Below are 26,505 nucleotides of genomic sequence, written 5' to 3'. Positions count from 1 at the left end.
ACAAGTGACCCACCTTTCTAACTTAAGTGAAAGGAGGTTCTGCTCCGGGACCTCTTCCTGGATCTCTCCCTCCACCCTCTGTGTTCTTTCGGGTGCACCATAGGGTCAAAGCCGCAGCAACGCCGTCTCTGTGTGATCGCATATGCCCTTCTGTAGCACGACCTTCCCCCGAGAGTGACCAGCTACCGGACAGGCACCACGGAGGGGTACCGAGCACCTCCCGGACCGGCGTTTGCAGGATCGCGAGTGCCTCCGCTAAGGAGACCGCACGTTGAACCTGTGCTTCCTCCGGTGGCGCCTTCTGCAACGACACCTCGACCCTGCTCCCTCTCTGGGGCTGGATCTGACTCCTCGACGGCGATTCCAGACGCGAGACCCAAACTGACGGCTTCCAGAAGAGGGGCCAGCCCGGCCACAAGTCGTTCACGTAGCTAACACATCGTTGCTTCCGGCTTCTTACCGTCCTCCCCTTTGTAAACGGTCACCTCCCGAAAACCCAGGCTCTCCTCCAACAGTGGTTCTCAAGCGAGGCGATCTTCCCCGAGGGGGAGGATATTTGGCAAAGTCTGGGGACATTTTTGGTTCACTGGGGCTGCTACTTGCATCCACCGGGTAGAGACGGGGGATGCAGTTACACACTCTAAGCAGCACGGGACATTACCCTTCCCAACCCAGACAGAATGAGCCGGCCCAAAACGTCAGTAGTGCCCAGGCTGAGAAACCCTGCCTTAAACAAACAGCAAAGAAAGGCCAAGTCCCATAAGTGGGTCACCGCGCCGACACTGGGGTCCAAGGGACACCCCAGCCACACCGAGCCGGGAAGTCCCCGCCTCCTGGAGCTGAACCCGCCCCTCTCCCAGAGGTGGAACTGCGAGGGGGCGGGAACAGGCACGGAGAAAATAAACAAGACTAAAAAGTCCTGAGTAGCGCTGTGTGGCTGCAAACCGGAACCCAACTTTTGCACCACATGGGACCCAGCACTCTTCCTGCCACCCACACCTGAGACGGCTGGGGGGCCGACCCCAGTACTAGAAAACACTCGTCACCTCAATCAAGACGGGTACAAAGGCCAACGGATGCCTTCCTTTAGAAAGCTCAGCACACAGAGCAACTTCTCAAACCTACCCTCGAAGGGCGTACTCCAAACTAGCACTTCCGACGTCCAGCTGTGATCCCAGAGCTGCGGAAAGCCCCGCCAGCGAGCGCCCGGGCCTGCGCAGACGCGTTGGCGTGGTGGGCGTGGCTCCCTCCGGACCCGGCGTCCCGCCCTCCGCCCCGTGTCCGCATGCGCGGATTAGCCGCGGGGGTGGTACTGCTGCATCCGGGTGTCTGTAGGCCGTGGACGTTTTGTTTTCTTGGCTGAAACCGGTGGAGTGAGGCGGCCGCGCGCGGCGCTACACCGGGCTCCGGAACCACTGCACGACGGGGCTGGACGTAAGTGTCGGGCGGGGAATGGGGGCAGGAGAGGAGCGGCTTCAAGGCTGGAGAGGCCTCGGAGCCGGGACCGTCTGACGGGCTGGTGCCCACAGCACAGGCTCGTTGCCGCCGCCCTCCGGGAAGCCGCAGACCGGGGCTGAGCCCCCGCAGACCTCTCCTCTCCTGGGTCCTGCGGCGCCTAGAGAAGGCGACCGCGTCCAGACCCGCCAAGACGGAGACGGGACCGCGCCCTCTCCCAGGACATCCCAGGATTCTTGGAAATCCCCCGGTCCCCCACTTTACAGCTGGACAGGCCAAAGCTCCGAGAAAGGAGCGTGGCCCGTCCGGCTCCCTCAGCGAGGGGCGGCCGGGCTGAAGGTGGCTCCCCCATCTTCCAGCCGCGTCCCTCGAGACCTAAAATTCCCAGAGTTTGGTGGGCGGGGTCTGGCTTGAGCGTGCCAGTCGTCGTGCAAGAAAAATGGATTCGGGGCGGGGCCGTTGGGTTGAACCGAAAGTAACACTGGATTGCAGTTCTTCCCGGGGAAGAATCAAATGAGTGAATTTCCTAAATTGAACTTGTCCCAAAGGCATCTTAGCACTGGCTGTAATCATGTATTTTAATATTTAATTTTTGAAAGAAGTTAAAAATGGGAGACGTTGCTCTTTTTTAAGGTGTCGTATTTTTGGACAACTATAATTGCTGGCTGCAGAGTAATTTAAGGGACTCAAGTTTGCTGTAGGAATTAGGGTGTTCTCAAGTTATACGTATTTCAGGTTTTTTCATACTCTGAAATAGAGATAACATGGCTGTGTCTCAAGTCAGGTCTGTACAGCTCGGCTTACAGGAGTGTTTTATGTAATTTGTAAAGACAGTTTGGGTCTGCTATATTTAAATAGCAGTTGGATTTTTGTAATCTGAATTAATATCACAATTTTGTGCTTTTTTTTTGGCTGGAAACACCCTTTAGGATCAGAGATAGGGATATTAAAATCAAGTGGATGTTCTTTACATAGAAATGACACCAAAAGGCAGGCTTGCAGAAAGAAAAACAGTGAAGTGAATGAAGTGAAAGGAAATGATGTGGGTAGAGGTAAGAACTGCAGTGCAATGTTTAATTTCTTAATTTAGGTGTGAAGAAACACACGTTCTGTGATAAAATATGTAAATTAGAGAATTATTTTTCATTTGAATCTGTACTTCCACATAGAGCCACAGTTTATCACTTGTCTCTCTACTAATGTTAGTACTCCTAGACTGTAAATATCAAAGTCATCTAATAAGTTTGGAATCAAAATGATACAAAAGAGCTCTTGTGGATTGGTAATCATATACTTGATATTAAAAGTACCACCTAAACTAATTCAATACCTACTTAAAAATAATGGGATGTGACAGATTTTTAGGAGGAGGTCAACCAGTAGTTAAAATTTTTTCAATATTTGGAGACCCACCTTTGTTAATGTTGCTTAAATATATCCAAATCATTGATTTCTATTTATTTATTATTATTTTTGAGACAGAGTCTTGCTCTGTCGCCCAGGCTGGAGTGCAGTGGCACGATCTGGGCTCACTGCAACCTTCGCCTCCCAAGTTCAAGCGATTCTCCTGCCTCAGCCTCCCAAGTAGCTGGGATTACAGACATGCACCACCACACCCAGCTAATTTTTGTATTTTTAGTAGAGATGGGGTTTTGCCATGTTGGCCAGGCTGGTCTCAAACTCCTGACATCAGGTGACCCACCTACCTCTGCCTCCCAAATTGCTGGGATTACAGGCATGAGCCACCACGCCCGGTCCCCAAACCATTTTTTACATTAAAAAAGATACTAAATGAATCCAGATGTTACTTTCCAAAGTTATAACGTGGAAATTCATCAAAAACTAAATCAAATATTCTGAAGAAGTGTGGAACCAAAATAAAGCATTTGTAATTTCACTTTAATTATTCCTGAGCTATTAATTATTTTTCAGGTTTGAAGCAAGTAAATTGAAGTACTTTATTTAATTATTTGTTTGTTTGTTTTTAAGTGACCTGAAAAAAATGTCTGGATTTCTAGAGGGCTTGAGATGCTCAGAATGCATTGACTGGGGGGAAAAGCGCAATACTATTGCTTCCATTGCTGCTGGTGTACTAGTAAGTGTCATTGATAATTTGGACCTCATTTTTTGGTGCGTTTTGTGTTTATGGGTTTTGAAATCTGCAGGATGTTTTGAAATATGTACTATTTATTTTATCTTTGACCACTTTGACCATGTTGATATTTTGTTGTTTATGGAGAGCCGTTAGTTCCACTCTAAGAGTTTATGGTTTAAAATTTGATTAACAGAGTGGTTGGGTTATTCTGCATGGTAAAACTGGCATAAGAAAACATTTGTTCATTATATGGATTCTATCTCCTTTTAATGAGTACATTAAGGTACAAGGAAGTGTTTAAGAAGCAATCAGGTCAAAACCAGTCAATAGATATGATTGCATTTCTCCGTAATCCAGTTAACTTTCTTCTCAGTCTCATTAAGGAAAAAAAGTGCTCGCTTTGGAAACAGATACACTAAAATTGGAATGATATAGAGAAGATTAGCATGAATTTTTTTTAGAAAAAAGCAAAAACAAGGAAACTCATTAAAATACATTGTGTAAAAGTAATTTACAGAATAAAATTTTTATTTACACTTCAGATCCCTCAAGGGATCTGCTATTAGTTTTTTATGATCATAAGGTGTCATAGGCGCTAAAGAGTAAATTTTTTTTTTTGAGACAGAGTTTCACGCTTGTTTTAGTAGAGACGGGGTTTCTCTGTGTTGGTCAAGCTGGTCTTGAACTCCCTACCTCAGGTGATCCACCTGCCTCGGCCTCCCAAAGTGTTGGGATTACAGGCATGAGCCACTGTGCCAAGCCATTTTTTCTTAAGCTTTAATATTTATTTATTTTCAAGACAGGGTCTCACTCTGTCTCCCAGGCTGGAGTGCAGTGGTGCAATCACTGCTTATTGCAGCCTCGACCTCCCGGGCTCAGGTGATCCTCCCACCTCAGCCTCTGGAGTAGCCTGGACCACGGGCAAGGGCCACCACACCGGGCTAATTTTTGTGTTTTTTTGCAGAGATGGGGGTCTCTCCATGTTGCCCAGGCTGGTCTCCTACTCCTGGGCTCAAGTAATTCACTGGCCTTGGCCTCCCAAGGTCCTGAGATTACAGGCCATTGCACCTGGCCAAAAAGCTTTGCGTTTTTAGTCTATGAAGAAAATATCTTGAATACATTGATCTGAGGGTAGAAAGAAAGGCGTATGTACTCGTGTTAGCCACTAAAAATGTTATCAATCGAGTATGGATCTGTCTGTAACCTGATAAAAGTAATTTGACTAGCTTAAAATTGTTATTTTAAAATAATTGCCAGAAGATGTCAGTTCCCAGAGCTAACTGAGTCAGGGTTTGGTGTGGGGATAGGAAAGGGGGTTACTTTAAAAATCTTCTAAGCTACTTGTCAGAATTTGGTTAAGATAATTTTATTGTAAATTTCTGCTCAGATGATAAAAACTATTTGTGAAGTTTTGGGGTTATTTTGTAATACCTTTGCCCTTGAAAATATCTAGAGCCAGATTCAAATAAATTGTAATCTGGTGTTGACATTGAATTTAAAATCACACCTGAAACCACCTTTAGACTGCACTGGAATTCATCAAAAGCAGAACCTCAGAGCTGTTATTTCACAGCAAGAAGATAGCTAAAATTCTGTTAACAATGGTTGTTCTCCATATTAATTTGAATGCTTTTTTCTTGATTTTGGGGAATATTTCTCTGGAAGCTTATGTATCAGCAGGACGCTTCTGTCAGTTGGAATTTGAGTTACTTTTTTCCTTTCCCCCTCCACAAGATAAGTGGTTTCTAGTTTACCAAATTAGATTACAAGACTTTATTATCATAAAATTAAATAATGATTGAAGTAGACTTAGATAAAAGTTATGTTAATAAATATAAATTGCTGTCAGATTTAAGGGTACCTAATCAGCTATTAGGCCATGTGCAAATTACATGTGGGAAATAGCTAGAACATTTTTGAAATTAATTGAAAGGGATCTCTTCACTTAAATATCTTGCTGTCTTTTAGCCAGTGAGATACAGAATTGCTGTAATTTCTCATTGGTGTCACCTTTGTTTTAGTTTTTTACAGGCTGGTGGATTATCATAGATGCAGCTGTTATTTATCCCACCATGAAAGATTTCAACCACTCATACCATGCCTGTGGTGTTATAGCAACCATAGCCTTCCTAATGTAAGTGTCATCATAATTGGCATTACTTACATAGATTGCCACAAAATAAAAATGTTTCAAATATAGTTGCATAGATTTAAAATTCTAAATATTACCAGATTAACATACTGGACATGATTTAAAAGTCATACAGTAGAGATGGACTTACACAGAAAATCAGCAGTCCTCTTTGTTCTTGTCCACCTCTGTACCCCTCCCAGCTTCTCTCAGCTATCCTTTTATTTTTATACCCCCAGGGTTTAGTAGCTTTACATTTAAGTCAGAAACTGTGTATTTTGTCTAAGGGATAATTCTTCCAACAATATTTATTAAGCTTTTATATTCCAGACTCTGCTCTAGGTACAGGACATACAGTAGTTAATAAAACAGGAAAAATCCATGTCTTTTTGGCATTTAAAATAAGTGCAAAGGAGAAAAAAATAGAGAAAGGAGATATGGGATGTCAACAGGAGGGATAGAAATTTTTTTAAAAAATTTTTTTATAGAGAGGATGTCTCATCATATTGCTTAGATTGGTCTCTTGGGCTCAAGTGATCCTCCCACCTCGACCTCCCAAAGTGCCAGGATTACAGGTGTGAGCCACCACACATGGCCAGAAATTTTCAGTAGAGTCAGAGAAGGTCTCACTAAGAAGGTGACTTTGAGTAAAGACTTAAAATGAAGGAACTGACTAGGGGATGGGGATATGTAAGAGAGATTCATTCCAGGCAGGTGGAACAGCAAGTACAAAGGCTTTACGGCAAGGAGACCAGTATAACTGTGGCAGCAAGATCAAAAGAGACAAATTGATGAGGTCAGAGAAGTGATGGAGAAGGGCAGATGGCATAGGGCCTTGAAAAGCATTATAAGAACTTTATTTTCAGCCCGATGCAGTGACTTATGCCTGTAATTCCAGCACTTTGGGAGGCCGAGGTGGATGGATCACTTGAGCTCAGGAATTTGAGACCAGTGTGGGCAACATGGTGAAACCTCATCTCTACCAAAATACAAAAATTGGTAGGGCATGCCTGTGGTCCCACCTGCTCCGGAGGCTGAGGCGGGAGGATTGCCAGAGCCTGGGAATTCGAGGCTACAGTGAGTCATGATTGTGCCACTGCACTTCAGCCTGGGTAACAGAGCAAGGCCCCGTCACAAAAATAAGAACTTTACTTTTTTTTTCCTTTTTAAGACGGAGTTTCGCTCTTGTTGCTCAAGCTGGAATGCAATGGTGCAGTCTCGGCTCACTGCAACCTCTGCCTCCTGGATTCCAGCGATTCTCCTGCCTCAGCCTCCTGAGTAGCTGGGATTACAGGCGTGTGCCACAACACCTGGCTTATTTTTTGTATTTTTAGTAGAAACTGGGTTTCACCACATTAGCCAGGCTGGTCTCGTACTCCTCACCTCAGGTGGTCAGCCTGCCTCGGCCTCCCAAGTGCTGGGATTACAGGCTTGAGCCACCGTGCCCGGCCAAGAACTTTACTTTCATTGTAAGTGTAATGGAAGCTATTAGAAGGTTTTTGAGCAGAGGAATGAAATGACCTTAGATTTTAATAGGAGGCCGGGCGCGGTGGCTCAAGCCTGTAATCCCAGCACTTTGGGAGGCCGAGATGGGCGGATCACAAGGTCAGGAGATCGAGACCATCCTGGCTAACACAGTGAAACCCCGTCTCTACTAAAAAAAATACAAAAAATAGCTGGGCGAAGTGGCGGGCGCCTGTAGTCCCTGCGACTCGGGAGGCTGAGCCAGGAGAATGGCGCAAACCCGGGAGGCGGAGATAGCAGTGAGCTGAGATCCGGCCACTGCACTCCACTCCAGCCTGGGCAACAGCGCGAGACTGTCTCAAAAAAAAGAAAAAAAAAAAAAGAAAAAATTTTTTAAACTGGTAAACAAAATTCATTGCAGTGCCAAATAGTGTAAGTTTCAATACCATGACCCTGTGCTTCTCAAATTTATCAATATATTTTGAAAATATTCTTGTATTCTTACCAGTTTCTCAAATTCATAATATAGTTTAGTTTGTTTCATACTTGGGCTATGACTTTCTTATTTAGTATTGTTTTTTCCTATAGTTTTTTTTTTTTCTTCTTCTTCTTCTTTAATTAAGACGAGGTCTCACCATGTTGGCCAGGCTGGTCTTGAAATCCTGGGCTCAAGCAATCCACCTGCCTTGGCCTCCCACAGTGCTAGGATTACAGGTGTGAGCCACTGTGCCCGACCTTTCCTAGAGTTTCTGATTGGTTTGTTTTTTTGTTTTTTGTTTTTTTTCAGGTGGTTGTTGGTAGAAAGAATGTATGTTTTCTTTAGGATTCATTTCATCTTGAATGCTGCAGTTCTAATTTGGACAGTTACTATATGGACTATAGTAGCCTTGTTCAGTTTTTTGTTTTTCCTAGAGTTTCTAGCTGCCTTTTGTTTTCTTGCATTTTCTAGTATTACTACATCTTTATTTTTTTTCCCAAATTCTCAATTATATTCTTCAATGTATTATAACCTCTTTTGTTCTAGAAATCGACATCCCAGAAGCCCATATCAGGCTGTTTCGTTATGAATTGATTACTCTGGAAGCCTGCTACAGCACTGTCACCATGGGGCTTCCCTCCCCTGTTAATCAGGGTTAAATCTACTTTTTTTCCAGTTACCACATCTTTTTTTTTTTTTTTTTTTTTTTTTTTTTGGATACAAGAAGTATTTATTTTGGCTGGGCATGGTGGCTCATGCCTGTAATCCCAACACTTTGGGAGGCCGAGGCGGATAGATCACCTGAGGTCAGGAGTTTGAGACCAGCCTGGCCCACCTGGTGAAATCCCATCTCTACTAAAAATAATTTTAAAAAGGCCAGGTGCAATGGCTCATGCCTGTAATCCCAGCACTTTGGGAGACCGAGGCAGGCAGATCACAAGCTCAGGGGTACGAGACCATCCTGGCTAACACAGTGAAACCCTGTCTCTACTAAAAATACAAAAAATTAGCCAGGCGTGGTGGCACGTGCCTGTGGTCCCAGCTACTCGGGAGGCTGAGGCGGGAGAATCGCCTGGCCTGAACCCGGGAGGTGGAGGTTGTAGTGAGCAGAGATCATGCCACTAGACTCTTGTTTCAAAAAAAAATAAAAAATAAAAATAAATTAACCAGGCGCGGTGTCGCATAGTCCCAGCTACTTGGGAGACTGAGACACAAGAATCACTTGAACCTGGGCAGCAGAGGTTGCCATAGGCCAAGATCACACCACTGCACTCCAGCCTGGGCGACAGAGGGAGACTCCGTCTCAATAAATTTAAAAGAAAAAAGTATTTATTTTAGTTTGTTTATTTATTTATTTTTTTGAGATGGAGTTTTGCTCTGTCGCCCAGGCTGGAGTGCAGTGGCATGATCTCTGTTCACGGCAACCTCTGCCTCCCAGGCTCCGTTGATTCTCCAGCCTCAGCCTCCCCAAGTAGCTGAGATTACAGGCATGCGCCACCATGCCTGACTGGTTTTTGTATTTTTTGTAGAGACAGGTTTCACCATGTTGGCCAGGCTGGTCTTGAACTCCTGACCTCAAGTGATCCACCCGTCTTGGCCTCCCAAAATGCTGGGATTACAGGTGTGAGTCACCACACCTGGCTGATACATTTTCTTAGAATTCTCATCTATCTTTTTATTCTGTTTTCCAATCTGTTAAACATTTTTGCATTTCAGTTCTCATGTTTCAATTTCTAAGGGCCTTTTTTTGTTTCCTTAATTATAAATGCGTCCTTTAGGGATCAACTCTCTCTGTGGGCCTTTCTTTTTTTTTCCATGTTAGACGGGTAAGGTACTGATGTAAGAACAAGGTTTGAGGGAGGCACATCTCATACATGCACATGAACACCCAATCATCGTGCCTAGGAACTACAGAAGAATCAGGTTTTCCTTTTTAAATTTAAAAAAAAAAAAGATGTTTTAGAAGTAGGGCCTCACTTTGTCACCCGGGCTGGAGTGCAGTGGCATGATCATAACTCACTGCCGTCTCAAAATCCTGGGCTTAAGCAGTCCTCCGGCCTCAGCCTCCCCAGTAGCTAGGACTGCTTGCACATACCACCACACTCAGCTATTTTTTAAAAAGAGTTTTCTTTTTTTGTAAAGACAGGATCTCACTATGTTGCCCAGACTGTTCTTGAACTCCTGGTCTCAAGCGATTCTCCTGCCTTGGCCTCTTGAAGTGCTGGATGACAGGTGTGAGTCACTGTGCCTCTCTGCCTTAATAATTTAAAAAATGTAATATAAAATGCGTTCTGGCTAGGCATGGTGGCTCACACCTGTAATCCCAGTGCTTTGGGAGGCCAAGATGGGCGGATCACCTGAGGTCAGGAGTTCAAGACCAGCCTAACCAACATGGAGAGACCCTGTCTCTACCAAAAAATACAAAAATCAGCCGGCATGGTGGTGCACGCCTGTGGTCCCAGCTACTCGGGAGGCTGAGGTGGGGAATCGCTTGAATCTGAGAGGCAGAGATTACAGTGAACCAAGATCGTGGCACTGGACTCCAGCCCAGGAGACAGAGTGAGACTGTCTCAAAAAAAAAAAGGGCATTTATTGAGATACATAAAGTGCACAAGTCATATATACATCTCAACAAATTTTTAATTACGTATACACCCATGTAAACAGCACCTAGATCACGATTTAAAACATCACCCCACAACGTTCTCAGTCAGCACTTCCAGCACACCTGTATAGCCCCTGGCCTGACCTCTACCATTGTCCATGAGCTTTCTGTAGATCTTTTTGTTTTTTTGAGATGGACTCTTACTCTGTTGCCCAGGCTGGAGTGTAGTAGCGTGATCTTGGCTTACTGCAACCTCTGCCTCCCAAGTTCAAGCAATTTTCCTGCCTCAGCCTCCCGAGTAACTGGGATTACAGACGCCCACCACTGTGCCCAGCTAGTTTTCGTATTTTTGGTAGAGACAGGGTTTTGCCATGTTGGCCAGGCTGGTCTGGAACTCGTGACCTCTCAGGTGATCCATTTGCCTTGGCCTCCCAAAGTGCTGGGATTACAAGCGTGAGCCACCATGCCCAGCCTTCTGTAGACTTTTAATTTAGGTTGTAGAGTCATCTCTTCCAGGCTTCCAGGTAATCCAAGTTGAAAATTGTACACATTTTTAAATTATGCTACAGTTACTTAAGTGTAAACACAGTAACTTGTATTTTCAGAATAAAGCAAGTGGCTAAGGGCAGCCAGTTTGACTGTGCGTGGCGTGGGGTCATTGCCAGAGTAGTTATTCATTCGCAGAAGTAAAGGTCTGACTTCAGAAGCCACTGATAGCAAAGGGCTGTGGTCTTTCTCTTTGAAACTCAGCCATTATGCAGCTATTTCTAGTTCTTTCCATTTTGTTGCAATTTATTTTACTGTAATAATGATGCTGTTAGAATTTTTTTTTTTTTTTTTTAAGATGGAATCTGACTCTGTCTCCCAGGCTGGAGTGCAGTGGCGCGATCTCGGCTCCCTGCAAGCTCCGCCTTCCGGGTTCACACTATTCTCCTGCCTCAGCCTCCCGAGTAGCTGGGACTACAGGCGCCCACCACCACACCCAGCTAATTTTTTTGTATTTTTAGTAGAGAGGGGGTTTCACCAGGTTAGCCAGGATGGTCTCGATCTCCTGAGCTCATGATCCACTGAGAGTGCCCAGATCAGCTACACCCCAACACCAGGAGCACACTTACAGCCCCCAGTTACAGAGCATCATGTTGACAAATACCAGATGCTTCAGAAAAAAGATTATTTAACTAGTAACTTTTCTGTAAATCTGAGAACATACATAAAAATAGTCATAGCAGAGAACAGAGATTGTTCATTCCAAAGTGTCCCTAATAGTGAAGACAAGATTGTGGTGGCTCACAGAGGGCTCTGAAGTTTATTCAGATGGCTCAGCAAGGAAAACAAGAGCCAGGAACCAGTAACCCAAGAACATTTATTTGTGTTTTACTTTTAAATATGAAGCCTGTTTTTAAATATATCTATTTCATATACAAAATAATTTAGTACTGTATAGAGATCACTGAAAATAATTGAGTATTTTGATCATTCTGAAACTTAGCTTTGTATGAATACATTAAGACATTACTGTGAAAAAAACTAGGATTCTTATATTCAACACTTTTTTTTTTTTTTCCCGTAGAGACAAGGTCTTACTATGTTGCCCAGGCTGGTCTCAAAGTCCCGGGCTCAAGCAGTCCTCCTACCTCAGCCTTCCAAAGTGCTGGGATTACTGGTGCAAGCTACCAGGCCTGACCTAAACACATTTATTGAGCACCTACTATGTGCGAAACCCCTAGCCTTGTGCTAGGCATTGAGAATGAAAATGAGAAACAAGACAGACAATGGCTCCTGTCCTCATGAAGCTTATATTCTAGTGTTAGACACACACAACTAAATGGGTATATGTATCATAGGTATAATGTTTTGTAACTTTAACTTGATGTATTGTGAACGTTTTCCCATGACATTTGGAATGTTTCAAAGGATACTTCTAAAGAAAGCAAGCCTATCTCACTTTAGAGTGGTACGCTATGAAAAGTTGGTAAAACACTTCTTGTGTTTAGAGCCTGTATCAAGGATTAAAAAAACAAGATGTTACACTTGAGTCTCTATTCAATAATATTTTCAGAGCAAAAAGTTATTGTGTTGTTTGAAATATAGTTATTTCTCCAAACATTTGATGTTAGTACAAAATTAGCACAAAAAATGTATTCTAAAGCCAATTTTAAGAAATATTTGGATTATCTAGGGTCCATTTTCTCCCTCTGCCATTGCCATACATGAGTACATGTCATGTCTGATATATACAAATGGAAAATCAGAAGCAAGCGAACTTATCTTTTTACCTGTTCATATCTTACCAAAAGAAAATTTTGAGAATTTCGTTCCTTTTTTTTTTTTTTTTTTTTTTTAAGAGACAGAGTTTTGCTCCTGTCGCCTAGGCTGAATTGCAATGGCACGATCTCGGCTCACCGCAGTCTGTTTCCCAGGTTCAAGTAGTTCTCCTGCCTCAGCCTCCCGAGTAGCTGGGATCACAGGCATGCGCCACCACGCCCAGCTGATTCTGTATTTTTAGTAGAGATGGGGTCTTTCCATGTTGGTTAGGCTGATCTCGAACTCCTGACCTCAGGTGATCCGCCTGTCTCAGCCTCCCAAAGTGCTGGGATTACAGGCATGAACCACCACGCCTGGCCTCATTCCCAAATTTTAACAATCCGGACTCACCTGAAAGACTTGTTAGAACTCAGATTTCTGGGCCTCATGCCCAGAGTGTCTGCTTTGCTAGGTTTGGGTTAGGGCCAAAGAATTTTCTTGTCAAATAGGTTGCCAAGTAATGCTGATTCTGCTAGTCTAGGGCCCGTGACCACTGCTCTAGAGAGTATCTGGTTGAAGAGACCAGTCATATGAACTCTTTACTCAAGAACTGAAGGCCTATGAGCCAGGTGTGGTGGCACTTTGGGAGGTCAAGGCAAGGAGGATATGTTGAGGTCAGGAGTTTGAGACTAGCCTGAGCAACATAGCGAGACCTCATCTCTACAAAAAATTTTTAAAAATTAGCCGGGTGTGGTGGCGCACACCTGTAATCCCAGCTACTCAGGAGGGTGAAGTGGGAGGATCTCTTGAGCCCAGGAGTTCAAGGCTACAGTAAGCCATGGTCGTGCCACTGTTTTCTAGCTTGAGCAACAGAGTGAGACCCTGTATCTTAAAAAAAATAAAAAAGACTTTGAAGCCTAACCTTAAATTTGAGAAACTGTTGATTATTGTTTCTGGTAATTGGTGTCATGGACCCTGATTTCTTGGTTTTATTTTATTCATACAGGATTAATGCAGTATCAAATGGACAAGTCCGAGGTGATAGTTACAGTGAAGGTTGTCTGGGTCAAACAGGTAAATAAGTGCAAACAGCATCTTATTATACATGCTTAAATCCTTAAGATGAGAATTTCACATGGAAGTACCACTTTTCTATTTGTTTTAATATATCTATGAGTAACAGCTTGTTTTGAATCTATCGTTTTGTGTTTTGGGCTTAAAATTGGGAATTAATATATAACATTCTATTTGCTATGCTTTATTGAGCCTTAGGCAGTGTTTTTATTAACATGTATTTGTGTTAATTAAAGAGGCCCTATCAGAACTCATTTTAGGCAGTCATGACTCCATTTATTATTTATAGCAAATTTTCATAAACATGTTAATGTGATTGGAAAGTTGGCTGTCCTCCTCTGTTAACATAATTTTAATGCATCTTCCTAAGTTCTGGTCACGTAAATTTGAATTTATTTTGCTGCCTGACTTCCCTGAAAGTGAAATATGGTAGCTTTGAGATTCGTATATCACTGAATATGAATTTTTTACTGTATATCTGTGTTACTGTTTGAAAGTACTCTTGGAGGACTTTATTTATTTATTTATTTATTTATTTATTTATTTTTTGAGACAGAGTCTCGCCTGTTGCCCAGCCTGGGGTGTAGTGGCGGGATCTCGGCTCACTGTAAGCTCCGCCTCCCAGGTTCAGGCCATTCTCCTGCCTGAGCCTCCCAAGTAGCTGGGACTACAGGCGCCCGACACAACACCCAGCTAATTTTTTATATTTTTAGTAGAGATGGGGTTTCATCGTGTTAGTCAGGATGGTCTCAGTCCCCTGACCTCGTGATCCGCCTGTCTCGACCTCCCAAAGTGCTGGGATTACAGGTGTGAGCCATGGTGCCTGGCAGAGGAGGACTTTAAAAATGTGGAAGCATGCTCCATATAAAAGCATATGGAGAATGAGCCTCTAAATATGGTGAAACAGATTTTATGAGATGTTTTACAGGAAGGTTGAGTATAGGTTTTCTCGGTGTAGGCAGTTGGGGAAGTAAGTATATGCACTTACACAGACTAATAAATAATTTTTAAAAATCTATCAGGCCAACCAAGAAGAAAAAGGCCAACAGCCACACTGATGAAGATGTTTAGTGCATCTTCCACTGTTCTTACATTAGACTTTAATGGCAGCTGCACTGTTTTTTTTCTGTTTGGGTTTTATTTTTGAAAGGTAATTTTACTGCCCTACGCGAAACAATTCTGGTAAAATATTATTTCTTTCAAGGTGCTCGCATTTGGCTATTCATTGGTTTCATGTTGGCCTTTGGATCTCTGATTGCATCTATGTGGATTCTTTTTGGAGGTTATGTTGCTAAAGGTAAGAGAAAACATAGGATACAACTTACTTCAGTGGAATACTGGAATTTTGCATTAAAGTTATTTTTTTTCCTATAGATGGGCCAACTGCTAGCAATGCATTTATATCTGGGGACCCCCCCCCCGCCACCGACAGTGTTTGATTTTGTTTGTCTTGTATATTTTTAGTGTTCCTTTCTTCAGTCTTTTTTCTTCTTATCCAGAGCCTAGAAGGGATGAGACAGCTCTAAACACTGCTTCTCTTTGGCTTCCAAAAATCTCAAAAGCAGAACATATATGTTATCTATCTAGTTAGCAGATGTTTCTTTTGAAGAGACAAGAGTCTTATTGTCACCCAGGCTGGAGTACAGTGGCATGATCATGGCCCACTGCGGCCTCAACCTCCTGGACTCAAGCCATCCTCCCACCTCAGCTTCCCAGGTAGCTAGGGCCACAGGCACATACGACCATACCCAGCTAATGTTTTCATTTTTTGTAGAGATGGGATCTTGCTATGTTGCTAAGGCTGGCCTTGAACTCGTGGCCTCAAGCTTGGCCTAACAAGTTCTGACTTTCAGAATATCTGTGCAAAGCTGTAACATCGCAGAATTGAGATTTATTCAGTTAAGCCTCCCTGGTAATATGATGTCATCTCCTTTTAGACAAAAAAGTAAACTAACATTTAATATACTTCTGCTATATAAGGCCAGTTTAAGGCAAGCTCAGGAAAAGGTGTACTGTTAGACCCTGGGAGAAATTTCACCTTGAGGGGCCATAGGAAAATAGAAAACCCATTTAATGGTTCAGGTAAAATTGCTGTGGCTGTCGTAGTAAAAATACAGTATTAATGATTTATAAAAACTGGACCAGGTTATATATATTTAGCTCTTTTTTTTTTTTTTTGAGACAGAGTCTCACTCTATCACCCAGGCTGGAGTGCAGTGGTGTGATCTTGGCTCACTGCAAGCTCCGCCTCCCAGGTTCGTGCCATTCTCCTGCCTCAGCCTCCCGGGTCGCTGGGACTACAGGTGCCCGCCACCATTCTTGGCTAATTTTTTTTTGTATTTTTAGTAGAGATGGGATTTCACTGTGTTAGCCAGGATGGTCTCGATCTCCCGACCATGATCTGCCTGCCTTGGCCTCCCAAAGTGCTGGGATTACAGGTGTGAGCCACCGTGCCCAGCCTATTTAGTTCATATTTTAACACTTACTTGAATACAGTGTAACTTTTAGATTAAAATAATGTTTCCTAAATTTTTATTAAAATTATTTAATCTGATAGGAGTAATAGATATTTCCAAATATTTGTATTATTTATTTGTTTATTTATTTATTTATTTATTGAGATAGAGTCTTGCTCTGTCACCCAGACTGGAATGCAGTGGCACAATCTCAGCTCACTGCAACCTCCACCTCCCAGGCTCAAGCAATCCCCCCACCTCAGCCTCCTGAGTAGCTGAGACGATGGGCGCATACCACCAAGCCCTGCTAGTTTTTTGTATTTTTTGTAGAGATGGGGCTTCACCATGTTGTCCAGGCTGGTCTCAAACTCCCGGGCTCAAGTGATCTGCCTGTCTCAGCTTTCCAAAGTTCTGGGATTACAGGTGTGAACCCCTAGGCCTAGTCCTGTGTAATTTATTATTCATGTTCCCAAAATTGTAGAAAATAAAGAGGGTGGGTGCAGTGCATACCCAGCACTTCAGGAGGCCAAGGAGGGAGTATTGCGTGAGGCCAGGATTTTGAGACCAGCTTGGACAGCATAGGGAGACCTCATCTCTACAAATAATAAATATTTAGCCGAGTATGGAGGCGTGCACCTGTGGTCCCAGCTACTCAGGAGACTGAAGTGAGAGGATCACCTGAGCCTGGGAGGCGGAGATTGCAGTGAGCCATGATTGTGCCACTGTACTCCAGCCTGGGTGACAAAGTGAGACCTTGTCTCAAAAAAAGAGAAAAGAAAGGCTGGGCGCAGTGGCTCACGCCTGTAATCCCAGCACTTTGGGAGGCCAAGGCAGGTGGATCACGAGGTCAGGAGATTGAGACCATCCTGGCTAACACGGTGAAACCCTGTCTCTACTAAAAATACAAAAAATTAGCCGGGTGTCATGGCAGGCGTCTGTAGTCCCAGCTACTCAGGAGGCTGAGGCAGGAGAATGGCGTGAACCCTGGAGGCGGAGCTTGCAGTGAGCCAAGATCGCACCACTGCACTCCAGCCTGGGCAACAGAGCAAGACTCCATCTCAAAAAAAAAAAAAGAAAATAAAGAAAAGAAAAATAAGTAATAATAATTTCAGCATTCTTAAATATTTTGGTTTATTTCCTTTTGTTCTGTTTTCTTATGTTTTTAGTTATTATAATTTTTATCCCCCAGTTGCATTTAACATGATATTATAAGTTGTTCTTTTGCTGCTATAAAATCTGTTTTATATGTATCTATAAATAAATTTGTTGCCCAGGCTAGAGTGCAGTGATGCAGTCTCAGCTCACTGCAACCTCTGCCTCCCAGGTTCAAGCGATTCTCCTGCTTCAGCCTCCCAAATAGCTGGGATTACAGGCGCCCGCCACCATGCCCAGCTAATTTTTGTATTTTTAGTAGAGACAGGGTTTTGCCATGTTGGCCAGGTTGGTCTTGAACTCCTGACCTCAGGTGATCCACCTGCTTTGGCCTCCCAAAGTGCTGGGATTACAGGAGTAAGCCACCACGCCTAGCCATATATATATTTTAAAATGTGGTTGGGTGCAGTGGCTCACGCCTGTAATCCCAGCACTTTGGGAGGCTGAGGCAAGCAGATCACTTGAGTCCAGGAGTTTGAGACCAGTCTGGCCAACATGACAAAACCTTGTCTCTACTAAAAATACAAAAATTACCTGGGCGTGGTGGCACACACTTGTAATCCCAGCTACCTGGAAGGCTGAGGCATGAGACTCTCTTGAACCCGGGAGGTAGAGGTTGCAGTGAGCTGCGATCATGCCACTGCACTGCAGCCTGGGCAACAGAGGGAGACCCTCTCAAAAAACAAAACAAAGAAAAAAAAAGAGAAAAAAGTTACCTTTTTAATCATGGGAATTGCATAATACTTGTTCATTATAGAAAACTAAGAATGTAAAATAACTCAAAAGAAGAAAATGAAATTACTGATAACTCTTTCCCAGATACAACTATTAATACAGAGCCCCTTTTAACCGGAATGTCTTTATCTCATAATTTTAGGCTATTTTCTTGAAAACTTCTGGAGCAAGGTTATGTTTTGAGAATTATTAGCAGATCTGTAATTTTATAAAGTTGGCTTTATAACATTTTTAGAAGCCATCGTAGTGGTAATGGTTATTTAACGTGAAATGGTGGTGAAGACCTATGCAAACCATCTGTTATGTTAATCAGATTAACCAAAGCTGTTCTGAAATGAGAAAAATTTGACAGTTCACCTATTTATTGTGCCTCTGTCAGTGAGCAGTCATTGACAATTCCGGTAGAAATTTATGAGAATTTCAACTTCATTTCTAGATACAGTCAGAAAAAAATGTTGCTCCAGCAGTCCTTCCAATCTTAGTTAATGGCTGGCTACTCTATCTTTCCGTGTGTTTAGGCCAAAAGCCCTAGATGGTGAAGGCCTGTCAAAGATGACACTTGTCTTCCTCCCATGCCCCACGTCCAGTCTATCTGCAGATCCTGTTGACTGTGCTGTAAAATATATCCTGAGTCTAACCACCATTTACCATCCTCCATTGCTACCACCCTGGTTCAATCCATCATAATTTCTCACCTGATTTCCTGGAAGAGCCTCCTAACTGGCTTCTGTTTCCTCTCTTGCCTCCTTTAATCTACCCTCAGCACAGCAGCCAGAGGGATCCTCTTAAAATATGTCAGCTCAGATCACTTTTCTGCTCACAACCCAGTGGCTTCTCATCTCACTCAGAGTAAAAATCAGAGTCCTCACTGTGACAGCCAGGTCTCCACCACCCAGCTGCCCTCTTTCTTTACCCTTTTCCTGCTCTTCCCTCTTGTGCCTATGTGGCTGTTCCTGTAATACACTGGCATGCTCCCTCAGGGCGTGTGCATGGCTTCTGCCCTCACTTCCTGTGTGTCCTTGCTCCAGTGTCACCTTCTCATGGGGTCGTCCTGGCCACCTGTGTCCGATGTCACACTACACTTCTGTACCTTTCCTGCATTATTTTATCTTCTTTTTATTCAGTATGTTCTCTGGTTCCATGAGGGCAAAAAAAATTGTACCTGTTTTGTTTATTGCAGTATCCTCAGCATTAAATAGGGCCAGCATACTGTATGCCCCCAGTAAATGTTTGTTAAATGAACGAAGGGAGCTATCATTTACTAAAGCCATGCTAGACTCTGTCACACATTATGTCATTTTAATACTCAAGCCAACCCTGATTCCAAGAAAAATCAATTCTTCTAGGCAGGAAAACTGGTATTTGCCAATATATCTGAATCTAAATGTTTTGAGATCATAACCTTCTGAACACTGCAATTATTTTTTACAGAAAAAGACATAGTATACCCTGGAATTGCTGTATTTTTCCAGAATGCCTTCATCTTTTTTGGGTAAGTTTGTTTTGCATTATCTTACCTTTTTTTAAAAAAAAAAAAATAGCTTCTTTATATCATTTACTATATTTAGTTGCTTAATTACTCATCCAATACCCCTCCCCCATGTTATTTTCATAAAACATGAAGAGTAAGGTTGAGAAGGATATTTTAAATAGATGAGTTGGTTTGCTGCCAACCTTAGGAGCATATATTAATTTTTAAGATTGCTACCACGCCCCCTTTTAATGAGTGAGTAACTATGATTCATGAAGATTTAGTTACATAACACTGGTGATGTTCATTTTAAACTTAGATCTCTAACAGTTGCTTTAAATGAAAGCCTGCCTAAAACCATTTATCCTTAAATTTTGGTTTCTGATATATTTTATAGTTCTGTCCTTGATACTATAGAATTTGTGAGATTTGAGGTGTGGAGGAAAAGCCCATTTTTTATCCTTCCTTTTCAATTACAAATGAAAAGATGATGAAAACCTCTAAAAACTTCAAGGCTTTTATCAGTAATCTTCTCTGATGTTCATCTTTCCTAGAAATTTAGGGCCTGCCCTTTACCCATACTGTTCCTCCAACCACTACCACCCCCTCCAGCCCCCATAACCTACCCCCGTCACTGGCTGAAAAACCCTACAAACAAAATAGCTCAACAGCTCTTAATCCTCTGCATCAGGAGCTTTGTTGGTTTTTGGTTTTTGTTTTTTTGTTTTTTTGTTTGTTTTCGAGACGGAGTCTCAGTCTCTCACCAGGCTGGAGTGCAATGGCACGATCTCAGCTCACTGCAACCTCTGCCTCCTGGGTTCAAGCAATTCTCCTGCCTCAGCCTCCCAAGCAGCTGGGACTACAGGCACACACCACCACGCCTAGCTATTTTTTTTGTATTTTCAGTAGAGACAGCGTTTCACCATGTTGGCCAAGATGGTCTTGATCTCCTGATCTTGTGATCTGCCCACCGTGGTCTCCCAAAGTTCTGGGATTACAGGTGTGAGCCACTGCGCCCGGCCTGCATCAGGAGTTCTTTTTTAAAAAAAAAAAAAAAAAAAAAAAAAAAAAAGATGGGAGTCTCGCTCTGTTGCCCAGGCTGGAGTGCAGTGGTGTGATCTCGGCTCCCTGCAACCTCTGCCTGCCGGGTTCAAGTGATTCTCCGGCCTCAGCTCCCGAGTAACTGGGATTACACGCACCCGCCACCTTGCCCAGCTAATTTTTTGTATTTTTAGTAGAGACGGGGTTTCACCGGGTTAGCCAGGATGGTCTTGATCTCCTGACCTCATGATCCACCTGCCTCAGCCTCCCAAAGTGCTGGGATTACAGGCATGAGCCACCGCGCCCAGCCAGGAGTTCTTAACCTTTATTCTGTCAGTAGCCTTCTGAAGGTGAGAACTCACCAGATATTTCCATATGCAGGAAATTGGTGTTTTGCATATTTCTGGAAAGAGTCTGTGGCTTTCATCAGATTATCAAAGAAGTGGCTAATCCAAAAAAAGGCTAGGAATCTGATGTATGTTACAGGACTTTTCCTTCCCCTTCCCTTCCCACCCACCTCCAAAAAAGAAACAAAACTCCCATGTCTTCTGAAGCTCTCTTGAAATACTAATAGTTGCTCTTCAGAATGAGCCACCAGTTGGTATTCACACCTATTCTATTCCATCACCATTTTTGCTATTTTGTAAAATCAGTTTGGAAATAAGAAAAATGTAAACTTAGATGTGACAAGATGCACAGCCTCTTTGGGTTATACCTTGTATCCTATAAGCAAATTGAACTCCAGGTAATGGACACAGTTCGCAGAGTGGTTGTAGCAGATTGCCGGTTGTTTTAGTCCATTTGCATTGCTATTTAGGGGTACCTGAGGCTGGGTAATTTAGAAAGAAAACAGGTTTATTTTAGCTCATGGTTCTGCAGGCTGAACAGGAAGCATTAGCATCTGCTTCTGGTGAGAGCCTCAGGAAGCTTCCAGTCATGGCCGAAGGCAAAGTGGGAGCCAGCATATCACATGAAGCAAGAGAGGGAGGAAGAGGAGGTACCAGCCTCCTGTAAACAACCTCTCATGGGAACTAACAGTGAGAATTTACTCATCACCAAGGGGATGGCACTAACCTGCCATTCATGAAAGATTTGCCCCCTTGGCCAGGCACGGTGGCTCATGCCTGTAATCCCAGCACTTTGGGAGGCCAAGGCAGGTGGATCACGAGGTCAGGAGTTCAAGACCAGCCTGGCGAACATAGTGAAACCCCGTCTCTACTAAAAATACAAAAAATTAGCTGGGCATGGTGGTGCGTGCCTGTAGTCCCAGCTACTTGGGAGGCTGAGGCAGGAGAATCTCTTTTTTTTTTTTTTTTTTTTTTTTTTTTTTTGAGACGGAGTCTCGCTGTGTCACCCAGGCTGGAGTGCAGTGGCGCGATCTCGGCTCACTGCAAGCTCCGCCTCCCGGGTTCCCGCCATTCTCCTGCCTCAGCCTCCGAGTAGCTGGGACTACAGGCGCCCGCCACCACGCCCGGTGAGGTTTTTTTTGTATTTTTAGTAGAGACGGGGTTTCACCATGTTAGCCAGGATGGTCTCGATCTCCTGACCTCGTGATCCACCCGCCTCGGCCTCCCAAAGTGCTGGGATTACAGGCTTGAGCCACCGCGCCCGGCAAGAATCTCTTGAACTTTGGAGGTGGAGGTTGCAGTGAGCCAAGATCGAGCCACTGCACTCCAGCCTGGGTGATAGAGTGAAACTTCATCTCAAAAAAAAAAAAAAAAAAAGATTTGCCGCCATAACTAACACCTCCCACTTGGCTTTAGCACCAACATTGGGGATCACATTTCAACATGAGATTTGGAGGGGACACCTGCCATTCTGATTCGTAACAGAATGGTACTCAGCAGCAGCATAGAATTATTATTTCAGAAGTCAGAGTGGACAGATGTCAGTACCAGAGGTGACCATCTGACAGTGTAGGAGGGACTGGTCCCTGGCTCTTGCCCAAGAAACTCTTCAGATTGGAGTTCATATCTTGTGACGAGTATTCTGAAGTTACAGCGTCTCTTTTAAGCTATTTGGACAGTAGAGGCCTCTAATAACCAACTTCAGTTTTTCTTTGTTACAGCAGTAGATCCGATATTAACTAGAAGAGCAGAGATCTGGGATTACAGGCACATGCCACCATGCCTGACTAATTTCTGTATTTTTTGTAGAGACGGGGTTTTGCCATGGTTGCCCAGACTGGTATCAAACTCCTGGGCTCAAGCGATCCACCCACCTTGGCTTCCCAAAGTGCTGGGATTACAGGCGTGAGCCGCCATGTCTGGCTTATAGCTCCCATTTCATTTGGTGCCTGGGACTGTGCGCCAGCTGCCCCGTAGAGCATGCAGGCAGGCATCTGCACTCTGGCTCATCTAAGGCACCTGTGGGTAATTTGCCGCCCTCGGCAGTTGGCTTCCCAAATGCCAACTGTGTCCATTCCCTGCCTCCTCATCTCCTAAACATGGCCAGATTCTTCCTTGTTCTGTTAACACCTCAGGTATCATTTTATGCATATAGTTGCCCTCTTGCCTCTTAAATTGAAGCCTTGAGGACAACTGTAGACATTCCCTCACCTAAACCCTAGACCAGGGGTGTCCAATTTTTTGACTTCCCTGGGCCATATTGGAAGAATTGTCTTGAGGCACTCATAGAATACACCAACAATAGCTGATGAGCTTTAAAAAAAAAAATCACAAAATAAATCTCATAATGTTTTAAGAACGTTTACGAATTTGTGTTGGGCCACATTCAAAGCCGTCCTGGGCCACATATGGCCTGTGCTTTGTGGGTTGGACAAGCTTGCCCTGGACTTAAGCTCTGTGAGGGCAAATTCCTGTCATACCAGTCTCCTGGGCTTTTCTGGAAGCCCCATGCTTTTTTATGCCTCTTTCGCCTTTGATGTACTGTTTCCTGTCCCCAAAACACCTGCCTTCATCATCCTGCTAGGTCTTGTTCCTACCAATCTCCCATTCAAACTCCTGTTTTTCCACAAAAGCCCATCTCAAATATTACCACCTCTGTAGATCCTTTTCTAACTTATTCAGGGCAACTGAATTCTGTGTTTCTGTGCCCCCTTAATACTTGGTATGTAAGTCTCCTTCCCCAACCACCCCCATGCTTACCACATTGCGTTAGCAAGAATGAGAGCAATTTGAGGGCAATGGCTTTGTATCTTATTTTATAGCCCTGGCACCAAAACAGTTTGTTGAATGAATTTGACAAAATCAGACCTGTAGGGCCGGGCGCGGTGTCTCACGCCTGTAATCCCAGCACTTTGGGAGGCTGAGACGGGTGGATCACAAGGTCAGGAGATCGAGACCATCCTAGCTAACACAGTGAAACCCCATCTCTACTAAAAATACAAAAAAAATTAGCTGGGCGTGGTGGTGAGCGCCTGTAGTCCCAGCTACTTGGGAGGCAGAGGCAGGAGAATGGCGTGAACCTGGGGGACGGAGCTTGCAGTGAGCCGAGATCGCACCATTGTACTCTAGCCTGGTGACAGAGCAAGACTCTGTCTCAAAAAAAAAAAAAAAAAAAAAAAACAGACATATAATGGTTACATAGTAAACACTGGTTAACTTTTTAAAAGTCACATGTGTCTTCAGTACTCGAAAGTTAAGGTTGTTGGGAATATGGTGGTTAATAGCACAGTTGAACATAATGGAAGAATTCACTACCTTAGAATCAGTTTCTGTTTTGATACGTTTCGTACCAAACTTTCTTCTACAACTCATCAATTCTTTGTTGCTTGTTTCACACTATTCTCAAAATCTCACATATTCTTTTCTCAAATTCAGGGAGTCATGTGGTATTTCTTGTTTTATTCACAGAGGGCTGGTTTTTAAGTTTGGCCGCACTGAAGACTTATGGCAGTGAAAACATCCGATTTCCCACAGCACAACATCCCTGCTTTTGGGTTTGTTTGTTTTTTTACTGTTCACTCCCAATCTTTTGTAATGCCGTTTTCTAAACTTATTTCTGAGTGTAGTCTCAGCTTAAAGTTGTGTAATACTAAAATCACGAGAACACCCTATTTAAACAACAACCAAAAATCTATTGTGGTATGCACTTGATTAACTTATAAAACGTTAAAGCAAACTTTCACATGAATAATTTTTGTCAAATTTTATCATGGCATAATTTGTAAAAATAAAAAGAAATTACAAAAGAAATTATGGATTTGTCAGTATAAGTATTTGTCATATCTGAGGTCCAAAACCACAATGAAAGTGCTCTGAAGATTTAATGTGTTTATTCAGATGTGGTCTCTTCTGTGTCAAATGTTAAATGAAATATAAACATTTTTTAGTTTTTAAAATATTTCATGGTCAAAATTCTTCCTCACTATAATTGGTATTTACTTTTACCAAAAATTCTGTGAACATGTAGTGTTTGAGTGGCTTTTGAGGGTCTCCCAAGGTGTGAGTGGACGTGTTGGAAGAGAGAAGCACCATGGTCCAGGCACCAGGCTCTCCACATCCCTTCTGTGGGAAGCTCTTCCGCTGTGCCTCCCATTCCAAGGGCAGGAGGATATGACTCAGCCATGACACGTGGTTCTGGTGGGACGCACAGTCACACCACTTCCACCGTTGAACGAGAGAGGAGAAAAGGAGAGAGATTTGACACTCCGGTCTTACACAGGGGACAATTTCTTTGTAGTTGTTCTGATAATAAACCGGGTTCCATGTTTCATTTCATCTGTATACTGAACCACTAGCCTAATAGACCAGCACGGTCAACTAGAATGACAAACATTAGCTACTGGGAACTCTGGTTGTCTCTTTCTCTTCGGAACTCTTGTCCCCACAGGCTCCCCACCTCTGCAAGATGGGATACGCTCTTCAGAACCACAGTTTGAAATGTCTTTCATAACGTGCTACAATTAGCCTTCAGAATATTTGCTGGGTGATTTAAATGTGTGGGTCTCTTTTCCATGCTAGCATCATCATCTGACAGTCTCTATGCTGTGAATATTGCCTGGCGATCAAGACTCTTCTCAAAGAAATAACTTGCTGTCATCCCACATGAACTCCTGATGTTTTTTCTACAAAAGTCCATAAAATGTGAAAATTGGAGAAGATCTTAGAGGTTGAAGTCTACCTTCTCTTTCACACAGGAGGGAACCCGGACCATGGAAATTTAAGTAACTTCCTCACGGTCACAGAACTAGTTTTTTAATCCTCAGGCAGTGCATCCCCCCACCCTATAACTGGGCACAACCTCTTTCCCCACAGTGCAATTCAGAATATGCTCAGGGAATGCCAGCCACCTTGTAAAACTGCTGGGATAAAAGCATGATTCCCACAAGGACTAAGTATCAGTGATTTGTAATTTTCCTGTTTTGTACTATCTGCTTTGCTCATGTAGACAGGAGTTAACTGGGTAGCATACTTTATTAAGCATGAGAAAGAATCTTAAGAATTGTCAATAAAATTAACCCAAAACTTTAATAATGTGTCTGTAACCAAGAAAATATTGATAGCATCATCCTAATGAAACTAAACATTTATTTTAAACTTATTAAATTGACTCTTAAACTAAGTTTTTAGTCTTTTATTTTTTAATATCAAATCTGTCTCTGACCTTGTTTCATTGTACATAAGGAGACTTTGCGGTCATGAGCGTTTCTCATGTACAAATGCAGGCAACAGTGAAAGGAAGTTGTCTTGTTTTTGAACAGGCCTTGTTTTTCTTGGATGCTTTTTCTTAAAATCCAACAGCCAAATGAGGAAACTGTAAAAGCAAAACAAACATTTTTATCGCAGATGAACCCACATACTGATTTTGACTTGATTTCTTGAAACTTAGCCTAAATGTCTCATCACAAAGACCTTAGAAATTCTTTAATAAAATCTGAATTGGAAGAGATCTTAGATAGGTAGGTTTTATTTCATATAGTGTTTTACATGGGTTGTTGATAAATGGCCATCTGGCTTTTGTTTGAATGCCTCCAAAGACAGGGGACTCACTATTGCCATATGAAGTAGCTCATTCCATTTGGCAGGGAGTTGAGATTGTTAGAAATTTAAACTGCACCTCCCCTGGGCCTAGTTAAATTCTTTGGAGAAGCGTACAGAAAAAATATTTTTCTTCTGCTTGCCAGTTTTTGTTTGTTTTGT

The 26,505-nt window shown here is 43.1% G+C and overlaps 2 protein-coding genes and 1 non-coding gene across 9 annotated transcripts in view; 1 reads left to right on the top strand and 2 right to left on the bottom strand.

Moving 5' to 3' along the window:
• The first annotated feature begins 337 nt into the window (after window positions 1–337).
• Window positions 338–25,927, top strand: TMEM50A (transmembrane protein 50A). 2 transcript variants are annotated; one of them, XM_007979981.3, is made up of 8 exons: window positions 338–1,434; window positions 3,445–3,550; window positions 5,572–5,684; window positions 13,479–13,546; window positions 14,751–14,843; window positions 19,321–19,381; window positions 24,217–24,302; window positions 25,327–25,927. In XM_007979981.3, exons 2-7 carry the CDS (start codon window positions 3,458–3,460, stop codon window positions 24,260–24,262), a joined length of 474 nt encoding a protein of 157 aa, XP_007978172.1. In that variant the 5' UTR covers window positions 338–1,434; window positions 3,445–3,457; the 3' UTR covers window positions 24,263–24,302; window positions 25,327–25,927. The 2 variants fall into 2 exon arrangements, with proteins under 2 accessions (XP_007978172.1, XP_007978171.1); XM_007979980.3 differs by having other exon boundaries at window positions 24,217–25,927.
• Window positions 9,440–9,543, bottom strand: LOC119626490 (small nucleolar RNA U13). Its single transcript, XR_005242646.1, has one exon. It is a non-coding gene; the product is annotated as a small nucleolar RNA U13 (small nucleolar RNA).
• Window positions 25,815–26,505, bottom strand: part of LOC103225358 (RH-like protein) — a 65,211-nt gene continuing 64,520 nt past the window's right edge. For 5 of the 6 annotated variants that reach the window (XM_007979984.3, XM_007979990.3, XM_007979988.3 and 2 more), the window contains one exon: window positions 25,815–26,119. In XM_007979984.3, coding sequence (XP_007978175.3) covers window positions 26,093–26,119 — 27 coding nt within the window. In that variant the 3' untranslated portion in view covers window positions 25,815–26,092. The remainder of the gene's footprint in view (window positions 26,120–26,505) is intronic. The other variant, XM_007979986.3, reaches the window with a different exon arrangement.

Source organism: Chlorocebus sabaeus, chromosome 20 (assembly GCF_047675955.1).
Source record: "Chlorocebus sabaeus isolate Y175 chromosome 20, mChlSab1.0.hap1, whole genome shotgun sequence".
NCBI lineage: Eukaryota > Metazoa > Chordata > Mammalia > Primates > Cercopithecidae > Chlorocebus > Chlorocebus sabaeus.
Note: the sequence above shows the minus strand (reverse complement) of the source record. Positions and strands in the feature narration are given on the sequence as shown.